A 21200-nucleotide genomic window follows, 5' to 3' on the forward strand; every position below is an offset into this window, starting at 1 on the left:
CTAAATGATTCTATGATTCTATGTTGTTGACATACCTGTTGATGTCAATAACTGTTGATGTCATATGTAACTTCATGTATTAACTGTGTGGTCTCAGGAGGTGCTGCACTCTCTGTAAAAGTAATACAAACGAGTTCTTCTCCGTGACAGTAGAGCTAAGTCTTGTCCCCAAGGAAAGTGCATCGTTCTCACTGCTGGACTGCTGAGTGACCTGGTGTTTCACAGTGTTTGCTGCCCTATAACCTCTGTCGCAGGGGGAGTGTTGGGTTTTTGTATTTTGGATTAGGTGTTAGCGTGGATTCTGAATGCTTAGTGTTCGTGAAGCTAACAGCCAGCAGAATTTTAAGCATTGTATGACAGAGCACAGACAGCAGGATGTGTGATCAATGTGTTGCTTAACTTGCTGGCAGGAGTCAGTAACTCATCACCACAGCTCTCTGGGCTGCTACCACCGGCATATGAACCAAAACATGTAAACAGCAATCATTCTTCTAAATATTTCTACTTGATCATGATATTTAATGTGGAGCCCCCCTTGTAAATCTGAACTTTCTTCCACAGTAAACTAGTAATTGACACATTTGCTGTTCTAAACATTCATGTCAGTTCATAAGGTTACTGACACACAAAAAAAGGAAAACAGTATGTATGATGCTTATAAAAAAGGACTTTCTAAATTTAAAAAATGATGGCTTTTTCACATTGCTTTGATAAACCTCTCCTACCCTGTAATATTTTAGACTCCAGGGAAATGTTCTTAATATACATTTTAATTTTTTCCCTTTTATGAGCTCTAGTATTCACTCCCTGAGGAATATATGCATACATTTTCTATTCTTACTTTATTTCCAAGAATAATACTGTTGTTATTTTATATTTCAATGTATGGTGGGTTTGATTAGTGCAAGGTTTTTTTTTATTTTCAGTCGATACAATTATACATCAGTAGCAGGTCTACTATACATCCAGTTTCCTTGCAGATGTCAGCTTTGTTGAGGCAAAATTTGCCTGTGACTTCCAAAGTCTTGACAAACAAGTCGTTAACTGGAAATCTAGAAATCCATGAGATGCCCACTGTGCAAGCATAAATCTACTCTCTGGTACCTGTGCTGCGAGTTCTGCATGTCTGAGAGCTGTTGAAACTACTGCAGATTGGCATATGTTACCAGTAGGTCCAGAGTTTTCTAAATGTCATACTTTTCCTGCATGCCCAAACCATCTATAAAGAGCATATCCAGCCATTGCTTCCTGTGAGTGTCGGGGTTGCTGTGCAAATACTGTGGAGGCTCCCGTGTTTGTCTGGGAAAAGCTGTAGCAATTCTGTCCTGGAGACGCAAATGTTTTACAACATGCATTCATTTCCTTCTTCCTAGTTCCTAACATAAAGTCTTAAAAGTTTGAGTAGTCGAAGTAGGGTTTGTAATGAGAAATTGTGGGTGAATGCAAGTAAGTTTGAAAACACTTTTTTTTTTTTTTAATGAAATGCACTAATTTTTATTAGTCATTGAATAGACATTTCTGTATAATTGGTGACTTAAAAAAATTGTTTTAGTTTTGTAACACAGAATTCTATTGTCCTATTCCATTTATAAAATATTTAAGTCTAAGGGATTTATTATCCCATTAACCCAAGTGGAATTTATGTGCTTAACTTCTATTAACCTTAATAGAAATTATCTGGGTGATCCTTGTTCTATGGGAGACTAGGTCTTTAATTTTTTATTTTCCTCTACATTTCCTTCCCCCTTTCCTTAAAAATCTTTGCTTTTTTTCCACCTTAGAATGGAAGGGAGTTGCTCAGGCAAGAGACATAGATCAGCATGCACTACTTTTATCTGAAGTATTAACGACTAAGCTATATTGCAAGTGAAGAGGCTACACTGCTGGTAATGAAAGTCACCTTTTAATGAGTATTCCATGTTAATCTTCTAGTGATCTCAGCTTGACTGTGCTCTTTGGCCAGTTCTATAGTAGATAAAAAGTAATGACTTTCTCTTGTGTGGAGAAATAAGAAGTTTGCCAAATTTATTAAATCCTCTTCATTGGTTGGATGATGTGTCCATTAGGAACTCAACTGAGAAGAATATCCTTACAGGATATTGCAATCCTGTAATTCCTTTACCCCATAACTTTTTATCACCTAATCACCTTTTACATCTATTTTGCTTAATTCTGATTTTCAGGACACTAAAAATGCATAGCTCTAAAACAGCCTTTTCTCTGTAAACAGAATTCCTTAGGTCACCAACTTGTTCTGAGGCTGCAGTCCTTATCTTAAAAACGTGAAGGAAAAATGTCATGGTTGACGTGGTTTGAATCCCAACTTGCAATTAAGAGGCATTTTTCCCCCTCTGTGCCTTGTGGCTTCCATGTGGAAAGATGAAGAGGTATCTCTGACTTAAAATAAATGGGGTAATTCTCAATTCCATGTTCAGCGAGAAACAGGACAGAAGAGCTGGGCAGAGATGACGACAGTGACACAATGAAGTTGGGAAGGAGGGTAAGAAAGGAGAGGAGCTAGTCCTGGCAATAGAAGTAGATCAGTCTGGTTATCTGAACTGTGGACATTTCTTGCTGTGCTTTCGGACTCTGTTGATTCCAAGCTTCCTCTTTCTTTTGAGCTTCATATGAGTGCAATGTAAGTACTGTAGGAGAGCCTTAGATGACCTAGAGGATTTCATATGAGCGCAATGTAAGTAGCTGTAGGAGAGCCTTAGATGACCTAGAGGACTCTAGCCTGAATAATTCTATGGAAGGGGAACGGGTGCAGGTTCCCATGCAATTTGGCGCTCATCCTTTCCAGAGCTTATTTCATGGTTCTGAATGACTACTTGGGCTCTATCTGGACAAGCTGAAAAGCTGCTGAACTTGTTCTCTCTTTTCAAGGGTACCTTCAGTAGCCTAACATGGAGCTTTGCCACACAATAGGAATTTTTGTGCTACTTATACCATTTTTTGGCACAGATGCCACGCACAATATAACGCTAAGCTCAGGTAGTCTGTGCTGTCCCCACTGTGAAACATGAAATAACACTTCATGGGTATTACTTGTTGGGATTTACTACCCACTTTGCAGAACAACCAGTGAGAACTGTGGGACAAATGTATGTAGATGCATTCTGTGATTCCTTGTTTTATGCTTAGGATTTTTTTAATATTGAATTCCTTTAAATAGTATTTGAATCTCTAGTCATCTTGTAATCACATTTCAATATTTCTGACCATGCAACCCTGATTGCTGCAGCTGCTTTTGCTTTCAGTTGCATGGTGATGCCACCATGAAAATGCTGGTTCTTTCACCAGTGCTTGAATAGCATTCTGTTGCATGCTTCCTCAACTTACTCATTCAAATTTTGCGGTACTTCTTTTGGTATGTAGCATCTTCATTTGTGAAGTTATTTTTCTTCAAGAGACCCTCTAAAATTTTTTTCCCAGGCATTCTTAGAATCAGTTGTGAACAGTGTGAAGAAGAAAAAATCCTGCAAACCATAATAAAAGTAAGGACAGGTGTGCAGAAATGTTTCAGAGATTAATAAAGCTCTGGGAAATTCTGAAAGTGTATTGAAGATGTATTTATAAGGCTGAAAGAGTGAGCTAGAGAGAATCAGGGTGGGGATATCAGAGAATTTTCTTTTTATGCCTTTAGTTATGACAAACAGTACTGACTTTATTGGGAGTTCTTGCTTAGAATTTGAATTCTAGCAGCTTATTATATCTGTGTAGCACAGTGTAGCCTGCAAGAATACTGATCTGGAGCTCTGTGTAATCATTCTGTGACACTGTTCCTCATGGTCATTTTATGTCCTTTTGGTTTGTAGTGTATTTCTGCCTCAGTTTTCAAAGGCTAGTTTTACTCCTTGCATGACCTTTACCTTGCAGACCCTCTCTACACCAGTCAGTTGTCCTGTGTTCCTATTTACCTAGCTATACAGTTTAGCTGCTAGAAGGAGCTCGGTGCTGACTCTCTTGTGTCACCCTAGGCAGCTTCAAGATCTGTTTATAACGTAAGTCAGTGTTGCTTAAAGAGAAAACCTTACATGGTGCTGTGTTACTATGTGCTAATTTAATGGGAATACCCAAGGAAAGTCTCTCAAAAAATTGTTTTGTCATTAAGAGAGATGTATCTGTAGCATTAAGTACATGGTAAATACGTTATTACCATTCAGATCCTAGAGTGAAAGAACTAATTTATTAATTTAATTAGTTTGTAGTGTACTTTACATTATTGTAATATGCAATATTGAAATAATGAACTGAAAATAGGTATGTACACGTTCTGTTCAGCACAGCAATTTAATAATTCACTTGGCAAAAGCTCCTCTAATAATACATGAACTGTGAAATGAACTTGAAATGCCGGTTGTAGTTAAAAACTTTCAGAACTTGATGTTGGCAGTGCTTGTGCTTATAAATGTAAGCTTCTCTGTGAAACAGGCAATTAGGGGATCCAGTTTGCAGTGTATTTTCAATATTAGTTTAACTACTAGGATTTTTTTAGTATTTAAACAGAACATTTACTGCTGACACAGTGAACTCTACCCTTCTGATTTTGCACTCATAGGAATGAAAGAATACAATCAAGAACACTTTTTTTTTTTTTTTTTTTTTGTGCATTCTGTGGTCCCAGATTACTGCCTTAGTGAATTAGAATTATTGTCAGGATTTTTTTTTGTTCTTCAGATCTGTACGATACTACCTCTGGAGGAAAAACCTGATGAATACAGTGGATTTTCTTGAAAAGCTTAAATTGTAGGAATGCTGGAAATTCAGCATCAGGTACTCACTTTTAAACAGCAAAATATTAACAGTATGGAAATGCATGCCACGGAGATTCCTCAACTATTATGCTCCATTTCACTGCCTGTCCTTTGTTGTTGTTATTTGTTTTGCAGCGGTGCCCAGAGGCTCTCAGATAGGATTGGATTCCCACAGTGCCATGTGTTGTACGAACTCACAGTAAAGTGTAGTTTGCAAGGTAAATACAGATGCAGGCTGGGTTTCCGCAAGAGGCAGTCCACTATATCCTTTGTTATCATGATTTAAGATAGTCTAGCTTCTAATTTTTGAACCTGTGACAGTATGGACAGGGGACTGTCCATATTCCTGGTTTGGGAATCGTTTCATTCTGGCCCCTGCCATCTTCTGTGGATGGTACTCCCTTGATAAGTTCCCCTTTATAGGCAGGCTGGCGCAACAAAATAAGTTGAGGCTGTGGGACTAGAACTACACTCTAACAGAGAGATGTTTTAATGTTCGAACGTGGTTTAAAAAGTGAAATATATTTATATTTAAATCAGCTGTTTTTTACTAATTTTTGGTATTTCTTACATAATAAACCACTTTAATTTAGCTCAGCTCTGTTAAGAACATTTTATCCTATAGGACTTTAACTTTTCATGTGGGGAAGACATGGCATAACCACAGCCTACTGAATCACATTTTATAAATATTTTGCAAACAGTGCTTTTCTGGGTTTTTTTACCGATTTTTCCTGATTATGGCCTGTCATGAGACTGGTGTGTAACATATGCCATGCAAACAACTGCTAATCAAAATGAATGAATAAGAAGGCTTGAGATTATTTTAGACTAGATTAGTATCTATATCTGCTTACTGCCTTATTGTTGTTTGCTTTCCTTCAATCAGTTTTCATCTTGACAGACTCTTTGCTGGGCCAATTCTATTCTCAACATCCATTTCCAGTCAGTAGCTCTCCTGAAGTATCAGTTAACTGCAGCTTTTATTGAGACCAATTTAATGGACTCACCATGCTAACTGATGGCTGCAATCAAACAACTAAAAAAGATCCCTGGTTAGTAGGTAAATTAGTATCTAAAGAAGACCAGTAAAGGATCAAGAGGGTTCTCAGACTTGGAGGAAACTGAAGCTGCATCATGTCGTGAGCCCACTTACATTGGCGTATATCTCATTATTGAAGAGAGTTTGAAAGGAGCGTAAAGCAGGATGTAGGAAAATACAAGCTTAAAAAAAGCAATTTTTTTGTTACATAGCTTGACTGTTACTTCATTTCAGTTCAGAAAATCTCGGTGATGTTATTACAGAAGTTTAAATTTCCTTCGAATGCTTCTGCAGTTTATTCTAGCTCCAATCTGAGTAGACTTTTAGTAATTTCATTCATTTTTTGTGTTATTAGAGTTTAAAGCTTCATGTATATGTTTTTGCTTGTCTGTTTCAAAAATGAGGTAGAAATGATGCATATTCTTCCACATTCATTTTCAAAACATTCCTTTTTAAGTTTATTAGTGCAGCAAGTGAAGGGTAACTGAAACAATTTAGCATTTTATTTTAGATTCTTAAACTGCTAAAATGCATGAGCATACTGCTGTCAAAATTGCTAAATAAAAATTTTTATTTAGACAAAGATCTTGTGTTACAAGTTTCACAGTGTGGGGGAGGTTTCATTCAGGTATTACAGCTAAGCTCCAGAAAATAGGGTCTTATGAAAATTGACACCTTCCCTTTAGAAGTCTCTTAGCTGCTAGTGTGGTCATCTCATGTAATCCTTGTTCTATTTTTATTATTGTTCCATATTTCTGTTTAAGTGGATGGTTTGAAACTGTAATTGGCTGTTTTCATTAAGGGTGATACACGTTCTTCTGCTGACACTTCCCTTGGAACTTGCTTGCTTTAGGATGCGGAGCTGCTATGGATTTCTTTGCCCATTTGATGGTATTCTTACTCTTGTATGGCTTAGAACCAATCAGTTTGTCATTCCCTCTGCATGAGACAGGCCCAAGCCCGCTGGCTTCCTCTGTAGGATCCAGCTAATAAACCTCTGCTACGTAGCAGTTTTTTGCTTAAGTCCTCATTTATCCATTTTCATTCTTGCAAAGCTAAGCAAGCTGTTTAGACCCCATCTAGTGCTGGATTTGTTATCAGTGTCAGAACTATAGAAAACCCTGAAATAAAGGTCTGAATACATCTTGCTCCTTATACTTGGCTGTTCCTCACCTTCAGTGGCTCTCTTCAGAACTTGGGAGAGTTCAGACAACTCTTCCAAGAAAGCATGTTAGATCCTCTTACCTGCTTCTTTCCTGCCTTTTTGGTAGTGCCCTATGATACCTAACTACATCACAAGAATCCTTGCTTTGCATATTCCTCAAGAAAATGCATTTCTGTTATGCCTAAAAACATGGCTAAATGCCTGATTCTTTTTCTTGGAACTTGCTTAAATCTTACAGCATCTGCTTGTTAACTTGATGTTTTTAACTTATGAACAAACTTACGGAAATAAGATCTCAGATGATAGGAGAGAAAGACTTGAGTCCCAGAACTGAGTATGGCAACTGGTATGGGAGAATAATGTGAGGACTGAACTATAGAGAAAATGTGTTCCTCTCTACACCAGAGTAATTCTTTGACATTAAAGAAAAGACAGTGGACAGCAGAGAAGACATTCCCAAGTGAATGTCTGGACACTGGAAGAGAGATGCTTTTCTGCTTCTTGGCGATTTTCAAGTGGAACAGCTAGAGTGTCAGAGAATGAGAAGACCCTGGTTCAAGCTAGTCTAGAAATGAGGATGTTCTTTTTAATTTTGAGGACAGCTGGATACAGGTCCCTGCCTCAAAAAGGGTTTTGTTATTTCTTTCTTATGGGAGTGAGTCCAGTGAAGGACCATTAAAATGAAGGGTCTGGAGCACCTCTCCTATGAGGAAAGGCAGAGAGAGCTGGGACTGTTCAGCCTAGAGAAGAGGAGGCTCAGGGATCTCATCAATGTAGATAAATACCTGAAGGGACGGTGCAAAGAGGATGGAGCCAGGCTCTTTTCAGAGGTGCCCAGTGACAGGACGAGAAGCAACGGGCACAAATCCATCACTTTTCTACTGAGACTCTCTGTGGATGAACACTGGAACATGTTGATCGGAGAGGTTGTGGAGCCTCCACCCTTTGGAGGTATTTAAACCTCGATTTGACATAGTCCTGGGTAACCAGCTGTAGCTGACCCTGCTTGAGCAGGGGGGGGTGGCCTAGATGGTCTTGAGAGGTCCCTTCCAACCTCAGCTGCTCTGATTCTGTTTTCTGCAACCTGGAATAATTTTAACCATAAACATGGCTTCATATTCCTTTTTACAGAATAAAGAATTGAATGTGGATCTCCCACAGCCTCGGTAAGAGGGCTCAAGGTATTTATGCTGTGATATGGCAGTCTTGATTAATCAAGTCATTAAATAAAACTTCGGAAACTGTTTGGAACATACTGAATGCATTAATGTATTTGGGATGACCAAAAGCATGATAATTACTGGGGGGGAAACCTACTTAGCAAAAATTTTTGCCCAGTACTTCTTTTAATAACCTGTTTTGAGAAATTAAGGTAAATGATTCATGTGCAGTATATATTCAAGTGGGACCAGTCATATTTAGTTCTCTTTTCTGAAAAAATGAAATTATTTAATTGCAGATGCTTGGAGCTATTTATATTACGGTACTTATGTCTAAGGGTTATTTATGTTAATATGTCACTTCTAATTAATGGAAAATTGGGGGTGGGGGGAGAACAAGTGTTCTGTGTGTCCCACAAGTGCTTGGTATGCTCCCCAGTTCTTATAGAAACTTAACATACCTATGACTGGCAGGTTAAAGGATTTGGGAGGAGTGGCGGGGGTGGTGCTTTTTTCTTTTTGGGAATGAGAGGATAGTTTTACCACTACCAGAGAAGCTCTACCAAATATGTCTTTCATTAATAATTTTTTTATTATTATTATTATATATGTGAGATCCTGTTAAGGGAACATTTTCAAAATTCTGAGGAGAAAGATCATATATGAAGAGTAACATCTGTGCTAAGGAACACTGCAGTAACATTTTAAATTTTTCTTTCCATACTGTAAAAGTTTGAATTCTAGTTTGAAATAATTTTGTAAGAACAGCTAAAATAAAAATAGCTGTTTCTATGCTGTCTGCCATTACATTACTGCACACCCAAATGCATATGGACAAGTGCAGTTTGCATGTATGTATCCTAATCGATCCATCTTGCATATTTTCAAGCATCCATGCCCAACTCAGTTTCCATGTGCACATGTTTATGTTCCCTCCTTGCAAACCATCCCACTACATTTTTTGACATTCACTCAGTGCCATTAATACTGGCACAGACAAACTTATCCCTCTTTCTACCCCACTGCCCCATAAAATAATTAGTAGCATTGTCCAAATAAGGCAGAGAGGGAGGGAAGTAGAGAGGTTTGGGTTTTCAGGATCTCGTGCCTTTTTTCTCCTAGCTGCCTACATTTTTCTAGTCGCAAGGGTAATTTTGGACTCAAGACTTTGCTTTCTTCCTGTAAAACATGTAATTGGTGAAGATGGCTGTTTCTTAGCTTTTTTTTTTTTCTTCCTAGAAAGGAGAGAAAGGGGATTTCAGAAGGTGAAACACAGTTATGAACTGGCCTCCACTGAGAATTAGTTACAAAAATGGAAGAAAAGAGGTTAAAAAGAGTTTAATGCTCAGCTAAATCATAATTCTTAACTTTGGGGATGGAGTTGAAGCTGGGGAAAGTTGTATGTACTCTGAGAGAATAACAGTGTAAATGAAGGTTGCTTGAAGAACCCCAAAACTCAGTAGTTTTTATTAAAACATAAAAACACACCAGTTAATGCTTGTGCTTGGGTATGGTAGCAAACTGCATTGAACTTTTAAAGATAAACTCAGGTTGCAGGAGACAAAAGTAACTGGTTAGTCTGTGTACACATGGCATTCATTACAGGTAGAGCATCTCTTTAACAAGCTATCTTTAAATCTTTTAATAAAGAGAGAGTTTAATTTTACAACCACTGTAAAATTTCATGTTATTTTCATGTTATTACTTTGCCTGCACTACATGAAAAGTTACAGCAGTGTTTAGTCTATTGGGACACTTTGCAAAGGACAAAATATAATTGTTATTTAAGCAAAGAGGCAGGGCAAACACGGCATCACTCAGAGATGCAACTCACTGAGAACCTCGGACTGCAGAGAGCGCTGGATTTTTGAACAAAAATCTTTCACGAGCACAGAACAGGAGAATTAATAGAGTCTGTGCACACAGCTAGTTAAATGCAGTAAAGGTGGAAAAAACATAAGTAAGGTACTTTAATATCTTAGAGTACTTAGTGTAGTATAGAAAACCAGATGAAAAATGGCTGAAATGCTTGTTCCTTTGAGGAATAGAGAGTTCTGTTGCACTTGACAAATCCATTGCAAAAAGAGCTGGCAAGCCAACAAAGGAGATATCGTTAATCCCATTGAAACCAGTATGAAACCGATGAGCATACAACTGCTCTTGACAACACCAAGGTAAATCAGGGATCCGCGCTGACTGAGAACAGTGTGTTCAAGAACCCTGAAAATAAGTCACTACCCATTACCAGTTACTGAGGACGTGTTGTCTTGTTTAACCAATACAGTGTGTCAGGAATATGTAAAGAATGGATTTTTGGCGCGTTGAGCTAAGTGATCCATCCTGTCCCCGACATTATTGGTAAGAAGCGTGGCAGGCCCTGTAACGAGAGGTGCCATGGAGCTGTTCCTTGCCGTGCTTCTGCATGTGCTTAACCAGCGGTCTGGGAAGCTGCCGGGCAGCTGAGCTGCAGCTGATGTCTCTCTTCCCACAGAAAAGCGGGATGTCAGGTATGCAAGATCATTATAGGCGCTGGTCACAACCCTTGAACAGGTGGCAGGGATCCTAGACTAACTTTGCACAGTTTGAAAGCTGACAAAAGGTGAAGTCTCTGTCACTGGAGTCTGTTGATTTCCACAGTGTCCTGGTTGGAAGCAAAGTGCTGTTACAGAAATGCCTGAGTTGAAAGATGTGAGCGGACTCTGGTCTGTTAGCGTTGGTCTCCATTCATTCATAGGTTCGTTAATAAATTTATCTGTTATTGAAAGTCTAAGCGCTGAAGGGGAATTTAAGATCTGATGTTACTGAGATGGTTTTGGCAATTTTGCCTAAAATCTTTTCATATGTGATTTTATTGCATATTATGCCAGACCAGACAGTGGCAAATTGCACATTAACATGTGGAAAGGTGGTACTTACTAAATGATTATGTATTGCTGAAAGACTATAAATCTTAGTTTGTAAATGGATTACTTCCCATGTAAATGGGTTTCCTTCCCAGTCTCAGTTTGGTGGGATCACAGTATTACACGTCTGCTGCAAGACTGACTGTTCAACTGTTTCTTCCAGGTTCTACAGTGGAAAGCACAGCAGGAAGAGGCTGCTAAACTAGAAGCTGCTGTAGCTGCCAGAAGAAAAGAAAAGAAAGATGAGAAAGAAAGGCTACAGAAAGAACAGGAAATGATCTGTAGAGCTCAGGAAAAAGAGAAAGTATGAGAATTTTTTATATGTTTTTGCATATGTTAATGTGTACAATTGCCTTGAAAATCTTTAACTGATCTCACTATCTTGTATTCTTGTCAGGTATTAAGTATTAGTATAGACATGAGCAAGTGGTTAGTTGAGTCTTGTTACTGTCCATTTTAGCTTTAAAGCTGCCTGCTCTTACACACCACTTATGTTACTTCATTACGTTTCTAAAAAAAAAAGAAAAGTGTACAAAAATAAGTGTATATGACTACCTCCGTGTCACAAAAAATCAGTGCAGAGGCATTAGTGGATTTCTAACATGTACAGATTTGTGCTTTTTAGCAATGTGGCAAAGACTATGAAAGCCTCCAATGCTGCAGTTAAGTATGCTGCAATGCAGCAAATGAGCCTTACAATATATTGTCTGCAAGATAGCGCACTGCACTTTGCAGCACAAGGACCTTAACAGTGGGCCTGAAGCATAGTGGTAATATTAACCATTTCAGGATATCAGAAGTCTACGTCACATTATTTTGAGTACTTATGTGGTGACTACTTGGGAAATGGCTTTGATGCATAAGTCTAAACTTCAACTTAATAGAAAATCAGAAATCCACTATAGTGAATGTAATGCTTTTAGAAAATCAAGCGGTGTCACATATGTATTTGTGTTGACCTTTTTATTTAAATGATATGGCAAAAATCCAGGAGGTTGTTTTATTAGAACTTTACCTCTTTTTCTGACTATTTTTTACACTGAAATCTGGCGTGCTTAGAGTCCAACTCGTGGCATATTTGTTAAGACTGCATAATTATTTCTGAAAAAATAAGTTGGAGAATGTCATAGATTCTTATTGCTTTGTTTTTCAAATGCTGATGAGTAAATAGTCTCTTTGAATCTTATGGGACTACTTGTGCTAACATGTTTGCAGGAAGGGACACTAAAAGCTGTGCTCTTATAACATGCCAGTTAGAAGCAGAGATAAGAAAACAAGGCTAAACTGTTCCAAATAGAGTATTTTCATGACACATATGAAGGCTTTAGTGACATCTAGTATGTGTCACACTACAGAAAGCTTGTGCAAAAGAAGGAAGAAAACAAAATCTATATATATGTTATCATGTTTTCTCTTTAGATTTTGCCGCCTTGTCTTTATTTATCTGCCACATTTCTGTGTAACATCTTACTGCGAGCCAGCGTTTACTGATGGGACTACAACATGGCCAGTTAGACACCCTAGAATTTGATGGATTCTCGTGTTGGTAGAGGTGTCTATTGCAGTGATATTCCCTGCAGGGGGGGGAAAAAACAAACACAAAACTATCCATGCTTAGAGCAATTTGATTAAGTTGTTACTAAAACAATTTACAACACTTACTAAAAGCAGAAAAGAAATTATAACAGAGCAAAATAAATGACTTGCAGGCAGGTGAAACTGACTGCCTTAGCTGAAGAATGAAAATAAAGTCCTATGCTACTTGGAATTTCCCTATCTATTTTTATAGCACTCAAATATCTTTTCCTTGCTTTGTCCAAATAAATATGTCTTCATGCCATGTCAAACAGGTCAAGAGCAGAAGCTCTTGTGGCTTATTGTATTCCTGGTGGTAGTTTGCATAACCATTGAATTTGGTTATATCAACAGTTCTGCAAAGAAGCACTTGACTGAAGGTGCTACCTGGAGAAAAGAAGCTGAAGTTGCTGAAGCCTTCTTGTCTCCAGACATTATTTCTCATTGCTGCAAGTCCCCAGAGCCAACATTTGAAAAGCTGCCTAATTTCAAATTGATTTTATTTTATTTGTGAATTCATTCTTCTTGATCATGACTGTGTTTGCATATTGCATGTATCCAGTTTCTTCTCTAGCTGAAGAAGTCTCTACTGACATTGGTCACCTGATTTTATTTTTCTGCAATTTATCTGACAGATGAAATATACATTCTTGGCAGAGCACAATCTTTGCTTTAAACTATGCTAAATCATATAGTTAGCAAAATGGCAACTAATTGTCCAAGGGTCAGTTTCAAAATACACAGAATACTCTCATCTTCATAGGAATCAGAAAAGTTCAGATTGGAAGGGACCTCAAGAGGTCTTTAGTCCAATCTCCTGCTCACTTACGAGGTCTGACCAGGTAACACATGGTTTTATTCTTATTTTAGTTTGTTTTATTTATCCTTAAATTTATGTCTGATATTTGAGACTGTCATTTCAGGTTCAAAAGTTGAGAAAGCCGTATTTATGTGTTTGCAAACCATGTACTTTCAGAGAAATCCTGGCTCAGTTTAAATCAGTATTGGTTTTATCTTCACCTTTAATTGGCTTATTGTAGATATTGTTGGTGAACTTTTTAGACTTAAACCTCTATAAAAAGACACAGGGGAATTTTTCAAGATTGTGTGTATGTGCTTTGTGTTACAAAATTTTATTCTGTATGTGATTTTTCTTTTTTTTCACACTGACATATGTTTCCTGGTATTTGTTCTTGGTTGATATGTTGTTACTGTTCTTTCATGCTGAATTTAAAGTTATAAAATAACAAATTAAGGCAGAACTTCTGCATTTGGTGTTTGCATTCATCTTCTATATAAGAGTTTGCAGGGTGAGATGTGATGAAATTTTGACTGGTATGGATAATGCGTAAGTTGTCTCAGTTGGAGCGTGTGATTGTGAGATTTTGTGGTTTCTCCACCAGCACTGGAAACAGAGGTGCAGAGAGAGGGGCAGCCCCTATTTAATGACGATTTGCTGCTTAGGTTATGAGAAACTTTGCTGCTGCTTTTCTTTTTGTTACAGCTTGTTCTGCTTATTTGTCCTTACTCACACTGTGTTTATAGTGTCCGGTGGCTCTGACACCACTAGGAAGGGAAGAGGCTTGGTGAGGCTGTGTTGACCTAACCACCAGCAATGTTCATTTTATGTGTAAATATTTTGGTTGTGCAAACTTTCCACTTTTCTCTGGCCTATGTGGAATGCCTATATAGAACAGTCCTCTGCCTATGCACAGATGGATTAGCAGCTGTTTGAGGTCAGCAGTCATATGTTTCATTTGAGTGTATTACATCTTAGATCCTTAAAAAGGGCTGCTAACCTTACACTGCGGCTGCTTTTCTGGTGAATGTTCTGTGGCAGCAAGAAGAATATGTAAAATATCCGTGATCGGTGTAAAAGAAATGCCCACTCTCCACCTGGTTTGTAACCTGGACAGAGTATGCCGAGTACTTCCAAACCTGAGAATGGGTAAAATGACATTAAATCTTAAATACCAATGCTATGTTTGCTCTATTGGACTGCAGATCAGATTTTTTCTATATATTTAAATGTAGAATTTCAGCAATATCCACTGGCCCCTAATTAGAGTTTATGAGAAAGCCTTCAGGCAATGTGGAATACAGAAAGGGAATAATTGCAAAAGAGAGTGTTTTATTTCGTAAGTATTCTAAACAATATTAAATAAAAGCATTCCAAGAAATATGGTTATAGCCATCCTTGTTTTCATGTCCTTCATGTGTAGTAAATGGCCTATATAAAGAAATGATTGGCTTATAGGTTGGGAATTCTGAAATCTAAGCACTGTTTGGAAGACCTGTTTTATTCTGAATTGTGATAGTTAAAGGCTTTTCTGCACAAAGTCAATCATATAAAGAGGATGGTATTTTGACTGCCATTTCGACTGAAATCTCCAAAAGAGGCTTAAATTCAATATAGTTCAGTGGATGATACAGAAGTTATTTTTATTGCCATTTTTTTGAAGCTTTTCCTATGTAAGATAATTACATAAGTAAATTTCATTGTAAGAAATTACCTATACTTTGGGAGGTAGGATAAGGTCTCAGACTTTCACGGGAAGTTTATGCATTTAATTGTAAAATCAACAGATTATTGAGGTATAATTTCAGTTGCTTTTATAATTAACATTTTCTTAGATTATTAAAATTCTTAAGATTTTCTTAGATTTTTGCATCTTTTTCTAAAGTTTCTATTCTCTATTTTTCCAGCTGTATTTTAAATTTTAGAAACATATTGCTGTTTTTTCAGTGAATCACAGTGGCAGCATTGTCATGTGCTTCTGTCATCATAAACAGTCTTTTCAAAAACTCAGCCTTGATTTTCAAGGTAAACACTGTCTTTATTTTGCTGGAAGGAATAATTTTTAGTGAATTTTGTAGCTTTTCTCTTTCTATTTGTTGTGGCAATTGCCAAGAAGGTCTAAGGAATTAAGGGGTTTCTCAGTCAGCCCTGAGGTGGTATGAAGCACCATGTCATTCTCTGGCTATTCTTTTGGTTTCTGATTTGGAAGTACATCAGGGTATGTCATTATTCCTGTGTCCCAGCTTGCCTTTCTCTTCTGGTACCTGCATGTGGAATGGAAAAAAAAAGTGGAAATGAAAGTGTGAGAAGTACAACAAAGAGAAATTGCAAGAGCGCTAACCCTTGTAGATCTACCATGTCATCCTAACTCTTCTTGTTGGGATAGCAGAGTACTTAGTATAAGGCAGAAAAGAGAATATATGATACCTGTTGGAGATGACATGGAATATAAGTTGTATTATTATGTGTTGTGGTTATTATTATGTGTTAATAACTGGAACAGGCAGGATAGGTCAGCTTAGCTTCAGTTAGGGCAAGAGGCTGCAAGATCAGGAAATATGGGAGGTCTTACACCCCGAGGTGTGCTGAGGGTTTTCCATTGGTAAAAGGATACAAGAAATGGTTGGAGCGTCATGTTGCCAATAAGCATAATTGATATCTTTCATAGACTGAGTTGAGGAATTTTGATCATATCCAATCACCTTACGTAGGTTGAACTGTTTTATATTATTGACATAATAAGGAAGAGTGTAGCGCTCTGAATACATTCCTCTGTCTTCATACACAGGTTCCTATCTACAAATTTCTAAACCTTTCCTGAAGATTAGTTGCTGAAATTAGGTAAACTGAAGGGCTTTTTGTCCTAATATATAATTTGTCTATTAGTGCTGATTTTAAAATCTTTCTTGTGGTTTTATGTGTCTTCTCCTTCTCTTTGTTTTTTCTATTCTGTATTAAGGGTCATCATTTGCATACATTTTGTATCACTGTTAATCCTCCAAAGAATGCGTGATTTTCATGAAGCCATGAGGTGAAGTTAGCCCTAGCCCCTAGCACTGAGTTTTGCAGTAAGCAGCTGAGGTCCCCTGGGTGGTGGGGAGAAGGGCTGTGCTGGCACCGGCCAAGAGCCCCCCCCAGCCCTGTCTTTTGTCTCCAGCAGTGGCTGTAACAATAGAGAAAATGCATACGATAATTTCCCTGCCTCCCTCCCGGCTACTTTCCCTGTCTCCAGCTGTTCCCTGATGCTGATGTGGTTTGTCGATTTAGTAACCCTCTCCAGGGGCTCTCTCTTTGGGCAGTTGCCCGCTCTTTCCTGAAACACGAGTGAACTTCCTGCATCCATCAGTAAGGAGCTCCATCAGCCTTCCACCCACTGCATGGAGAGCTTTGTTCCACATCTTCTCTTTGTTCCACATCTGGCTCTTGCTAGTGTCAGCTGAAGCCTTCTAGCTCTCATGTTGGAGAGGCAGAATTGATCTCCATCCAGCCTCTTCGTGACACTTGTGAATTTGTAGGCTTCTTATCAAATTCCCCATAAATTGTCACTTCTCCATCCCAATAACACCATCCTGTTCCTTCAGTGCCTGTATGAAAACTCGTACGAACACAACGAACCTTTGATCATTACTGTTTCTCTTCTCTTTCCGTATGAAAAGGTTACTTTCAGAGATGGAGGGATCAGAACTGCACGTGGGACTATAGGAAAAACCAGAAAATATGTTTATTCTTTTTGTACCATGTTCTGACACTAGACACATTTGATTTGCCTTTTGACTGCTGCTGTGCACTTGAGCTGATATCACAGGAGGGGTGGAGGTGCCTTCGGTCGGTGGCACTCAAATTCAAGGCTGTAGTGCTTGTTTGGCTGCGCTGTTCACGGTGCTCTGCGCTTTCTGTTCCCCGGAGAATGGTTTCCTGGTCTTTGTGAAAGTTGCTGCGTGCCATCATCAGCCGAAATGAACTGGGCTGGCGTGGATCCAGCCGTTTGAGCTAACGTAGGACATTTTAACTCAAGGAACATTCACTCACTTGAGAAGCATAGCTGAAGGTTTTGATGGCAGAGTAGGAAAGCAAGGAGCAAATGAAAGTGGTAGTCTTTAGTTTGCAGTTGAAAATTATACTCAAATTAGTGTCTGCAGTCTGATTTTACTATTTCTGTTGGGGGAGCGCCACACCCTCTTGTTTTCCTAGTAAACCTTTTGTCAGCCCATACTGTTCTTAAATATAAATTTTATTCTAAAAAGATCAAAATTGGATTTTCTTTAACTTAATGCTTTTCTTACTTCATTTGTTCTCATTACCTTGGCTTGTGAATGATTGTTATTTTGTTTACTGTATTTGTTCAAACTCTAGGTGAAAAAGTACTGGGCTGAGAAACAGCTCAAGTGGCAAGAACAGGAAGAGAAAGATCTACAACGTCTGGAGGAATTAAGAAAATTAATGGCTGAACAAGCAGTTAAAGACAGAGAAAGGTAAAAGAAATTATATGTGAATACCCATAGTATCAATAGGAACTTCTTATAATCTAATTTGCTTTGATCTCCCAACTTTCTAAATTAGAATAAATTGAGATAAGTAATTTTTTTTTCTTCCTGTTTGCCAGTTACCCCAGTCTATACACCGAGGTTGCATCATGATTGTATCCTGGATGCAATTTATTTGTTACTTTGAATTAATTCATATACATGAAAGTTTTAGACCTTTGTAAGCGCTAAACTGTTATAATCATGATAGGGTGCACGCATTAAAACCAGCTCCCTTTGTGATTTTTTAATTGGGTAATAAGACCTTCTGCATTCTCACTTTGCAAAATTATTTGTTTTACTTGGTTTGTTTTGTTTGAGAGGCAAGCGAGAGGAGCACGTTAAGCACTTAACAGACTCAAAGATATTTATCATTCTTTTAGAGGGTCTTAAACTGTACATCTAATTGTAGATGCTCTTCACCTATGTCGTGGTTTAACCCCAGCCAGCAACTAAGCCCCACACAGCCGCTCGCTGCCGGTGGGATGGGGAAGAGAATTGGAAGGGTAAAAGTGAGAAAACTCATGGGTTAAGATAAAGACAGTTTAATAGGTAAAACAAAATCTGTGCACGCACAGGCAAAGCAAAACAGGGAATTCATTCACTCCTTCCCATTGGCAGGCAGGTGTTCAGCCATTTCCAGGAAAGCAGGGCTCCATCACGTGTAGCGGCGACCGGGGAAGACACACGCCATCACTCTGACTGTCCCCCTCTTCCTTCTTCTTCCCCAGCTTTATATGCTGAGCATGCCGTCATATGGTATGCAATACCCCTTGGGCCAGTTGGGGTCAGCTGTCCCAGCCGTGTCCCCTCCCAACTCCTTGTGCCCCCCCAGCCTGCTCGCTGGTGGGGTGGGGTGAGGAGCAGAAAAGGCCTTGACTCTGTGTAAGCACTGCTCAGCAGTAACGAAAACAGCCCTGTGTTATCAACACTGTTTTCAGCACAAATCCAAAACATAGCCCCATACTAGCTACTATGAAGAAAGTTAGCTCTATCCCAGCCAAAACCAGCACAACCTGTTTGATGTAATTTAGGACTTCAGCCTGTTAACATTTGAATCCTTGCCAAGTCTTTGTTGCAGAATATGGCCTTAATGACCTGTTGAAGAAATACTTGATTTCATAGGGGAATTCCTCTGTCACAGAGGAGCATAAAAAAACCCTGTATGTAGTCTGGTTATAATTGCTCTCAAATCCCAGGCTTACTTTTTTTACATAGAGGGAGCCACCAAATTGCATGGACCAGAAATGTGATTAAAACAGGGTTAAAGTACCATTGGCATTAGAATATTAAACTTGGTCTTAAGCATTCTGTGGGAAACAATACTTCAATCTTATTTTCTAACGATAGCTTGCTGACAGCTAAATTTAAATGTCTGTATCCTTATGCTACAAATATATCTATACCTTTCCTTAAACATACCTGCAATGATTTTAGCTCATAGCTAAAGAAACACACATACTTGAATTAATGAGTTTTCAGCAGAACTGATCAGGAAAAAATGACTTTTCTTTAAACCTGTGTACTGTACTATGCCATGCAGTTGGGGAACGTTCTTTTCTTATGCTAATAAATGTTGCAGAATGAAATATAAGGAAATGGCACAGTTCATTGAGGAATGCAGGAAGGAAATAATCACACCTTCGGGCTGTTATGAATCAAAAGTCGGTAAATGCTTAGCATTATGTTTCCCAGAATTGGCGTACTGTACAAAATAAAACAGTTTAAAGAAAAATGCTTACTGTTTGTGGAGATTAATAATTCTTTGAAATTACTTAATGTTTTTCATCTTCAAAGCCTTCAGAAACATTAATCAAAGAAGGACAGAGAGATGTTACTGTTATTAGGTGCTGTAGTGCTGCAAGCATGGTATAAGGCATTTTAAAATATGTATTGTACTGAACTAAGGTAGACACACTGGCATAATGATTTCACAGTGCAGAACTGCAGTCCTGTAGAAACTAATAGTTTTCTTACGTGTCTCACCTGTTGCAGCACATAAATTGGTTTTGAGTCTTTGCAGAACTGATCATGAAAGATGGCACAGGCTAGTACCACAGTTCTGATCTGCCATGTTTTCAGGCTTTTTTGGGAAAGGAAAAGATTTTTGGATCGTGAGCTGGCTATTCCAAGTACAAGATATGGCCTGGATAGTGCATAGAGTTTCTAATAAGTACAATAAGATATTAAAAAATGGTCTGCTGTTATCCTGAATTGCTTTTAAAATTAATTTAAAATTAAGTAATCAGGTTTGTAAAAAAAGAAAATTATTACCACAGAGTCACTGTGGTGCTCTATTTATTCAGGTCTCACTTTGTAATTGCAAGATGCTGAATAGCCAGAGCTATGACTAGATCAAAGAAAAGGATTAAAGGCACCTGAAACTGGATGTAGAATTTAAAGTGACTAAGTCCAAATTTGCTTTCTACAACTCCTCTGCTTAGTGACTGACAGTGGAGACATTTAACTGACTGGACATTTCATTTGTTGGCCTGGAAGTTCCTGGGTAGCTGCAGTTTTATGTTGCGTGCGTGTCTTAGAACTGTTGTCTTCAGAGCAGCTGGCTACCCAGTGCTTGCCTAAACCCCAGTGGGTTTAAACTTATGTAAGTTCCCATAGATGTTGATCAAGTAAAAGATGGTGAGAATAGTAAGTTCAACACAAAATCCTAATAAGCAATGCTATCTGCATTCAGAAACATGGGAGGGGGGAAAAGGATTCTGCTGTGATTTCTGCTCCAAGCACAATATCTATTCTGTATTGATTTTTTTTTTTTTTTTTTTTTTAATCCAACAGTCATTTCATACAAAATTTGTAAAACAGTGTTTTACAAATCACAGGGGCTGGGGTAAGAACCTAGGTCTGCCCGGATCCTGTCAAATGCCCCAACAAGTAGGCAAAAATCATACTCCTTTTTTGCTTTCTTCTACTCCCATTCATTTTGTATTGTTTGCTGATAGTAGTCCAGCTATTAAAATAGGGGTGGAGGTGCCCTTACCTAGACTACTGTATATTCTTGCTGGTTGACATGCTTGCTGATAATGCAGAAAATTTGAACTCCTTCAGGCTAAGAACCTGAGGCTAAAACTGTCTGGACAAGAGCTCTGATTACTGGTGTGTATCATAAAAGGTCTGGGCTAGCCGCATTTGAAAAGGAAAGCAGAGAGTTCTGATTCTTTTTTGAATAAAAATTAAAGGTTTAGTAGATGACAGCTCCAGAGAGAGAAATGCTCCAGAAACACAGCAGGTACTAGATAAATGGTGTACTGGCATTCA

The 21200-nt window shown here is 38.3% G+C and overlaps 1 protein-coding gene across 1 annotated transcript in view; it reads left to right on the plus strand.

The window, feature by feature from the left end:
* Positions 1–11190: 11190 nt before the first annotated feature.
* LOC104076376 (coiled-coil domain-containing protein 148-like) overlaps positions 11191–21200 on the plus strand; it is a gene marked incomplete at its 5' end in the record, with an annotated part of 17950 nt that continues 7940 nt past the window's right edge. The window contains 2 exons of the mRNA XM_009577215.1: positions 11191–11331; positions 17755–17873. Coding sequence (XP_009575510.1) covers positions 11191–11331; positions 17755–17873 — 260 coding nt within the window. The remainder of the gene's footprint in view (positions 11332–17754; positions 17874–21200) is intronic.

Source organism: Fulmarus glacialis, unplaced genomic scaffold, assembly GCF_000690835.1.
Source record: "Fulmarus glacialis isolate BGI_N327 unplaced genomic scaffold, ASM69083v1 scaffold38914, whole genome shotgun sequence".
In the NCBI taxonomy this organism is placed as follows: domain Eukaryota; kingdom Metazoa; phylum Chordata; class Aves; order Procellariiformes; family Procellariidae; genus Fulmarus; species Fulmarus glacialis.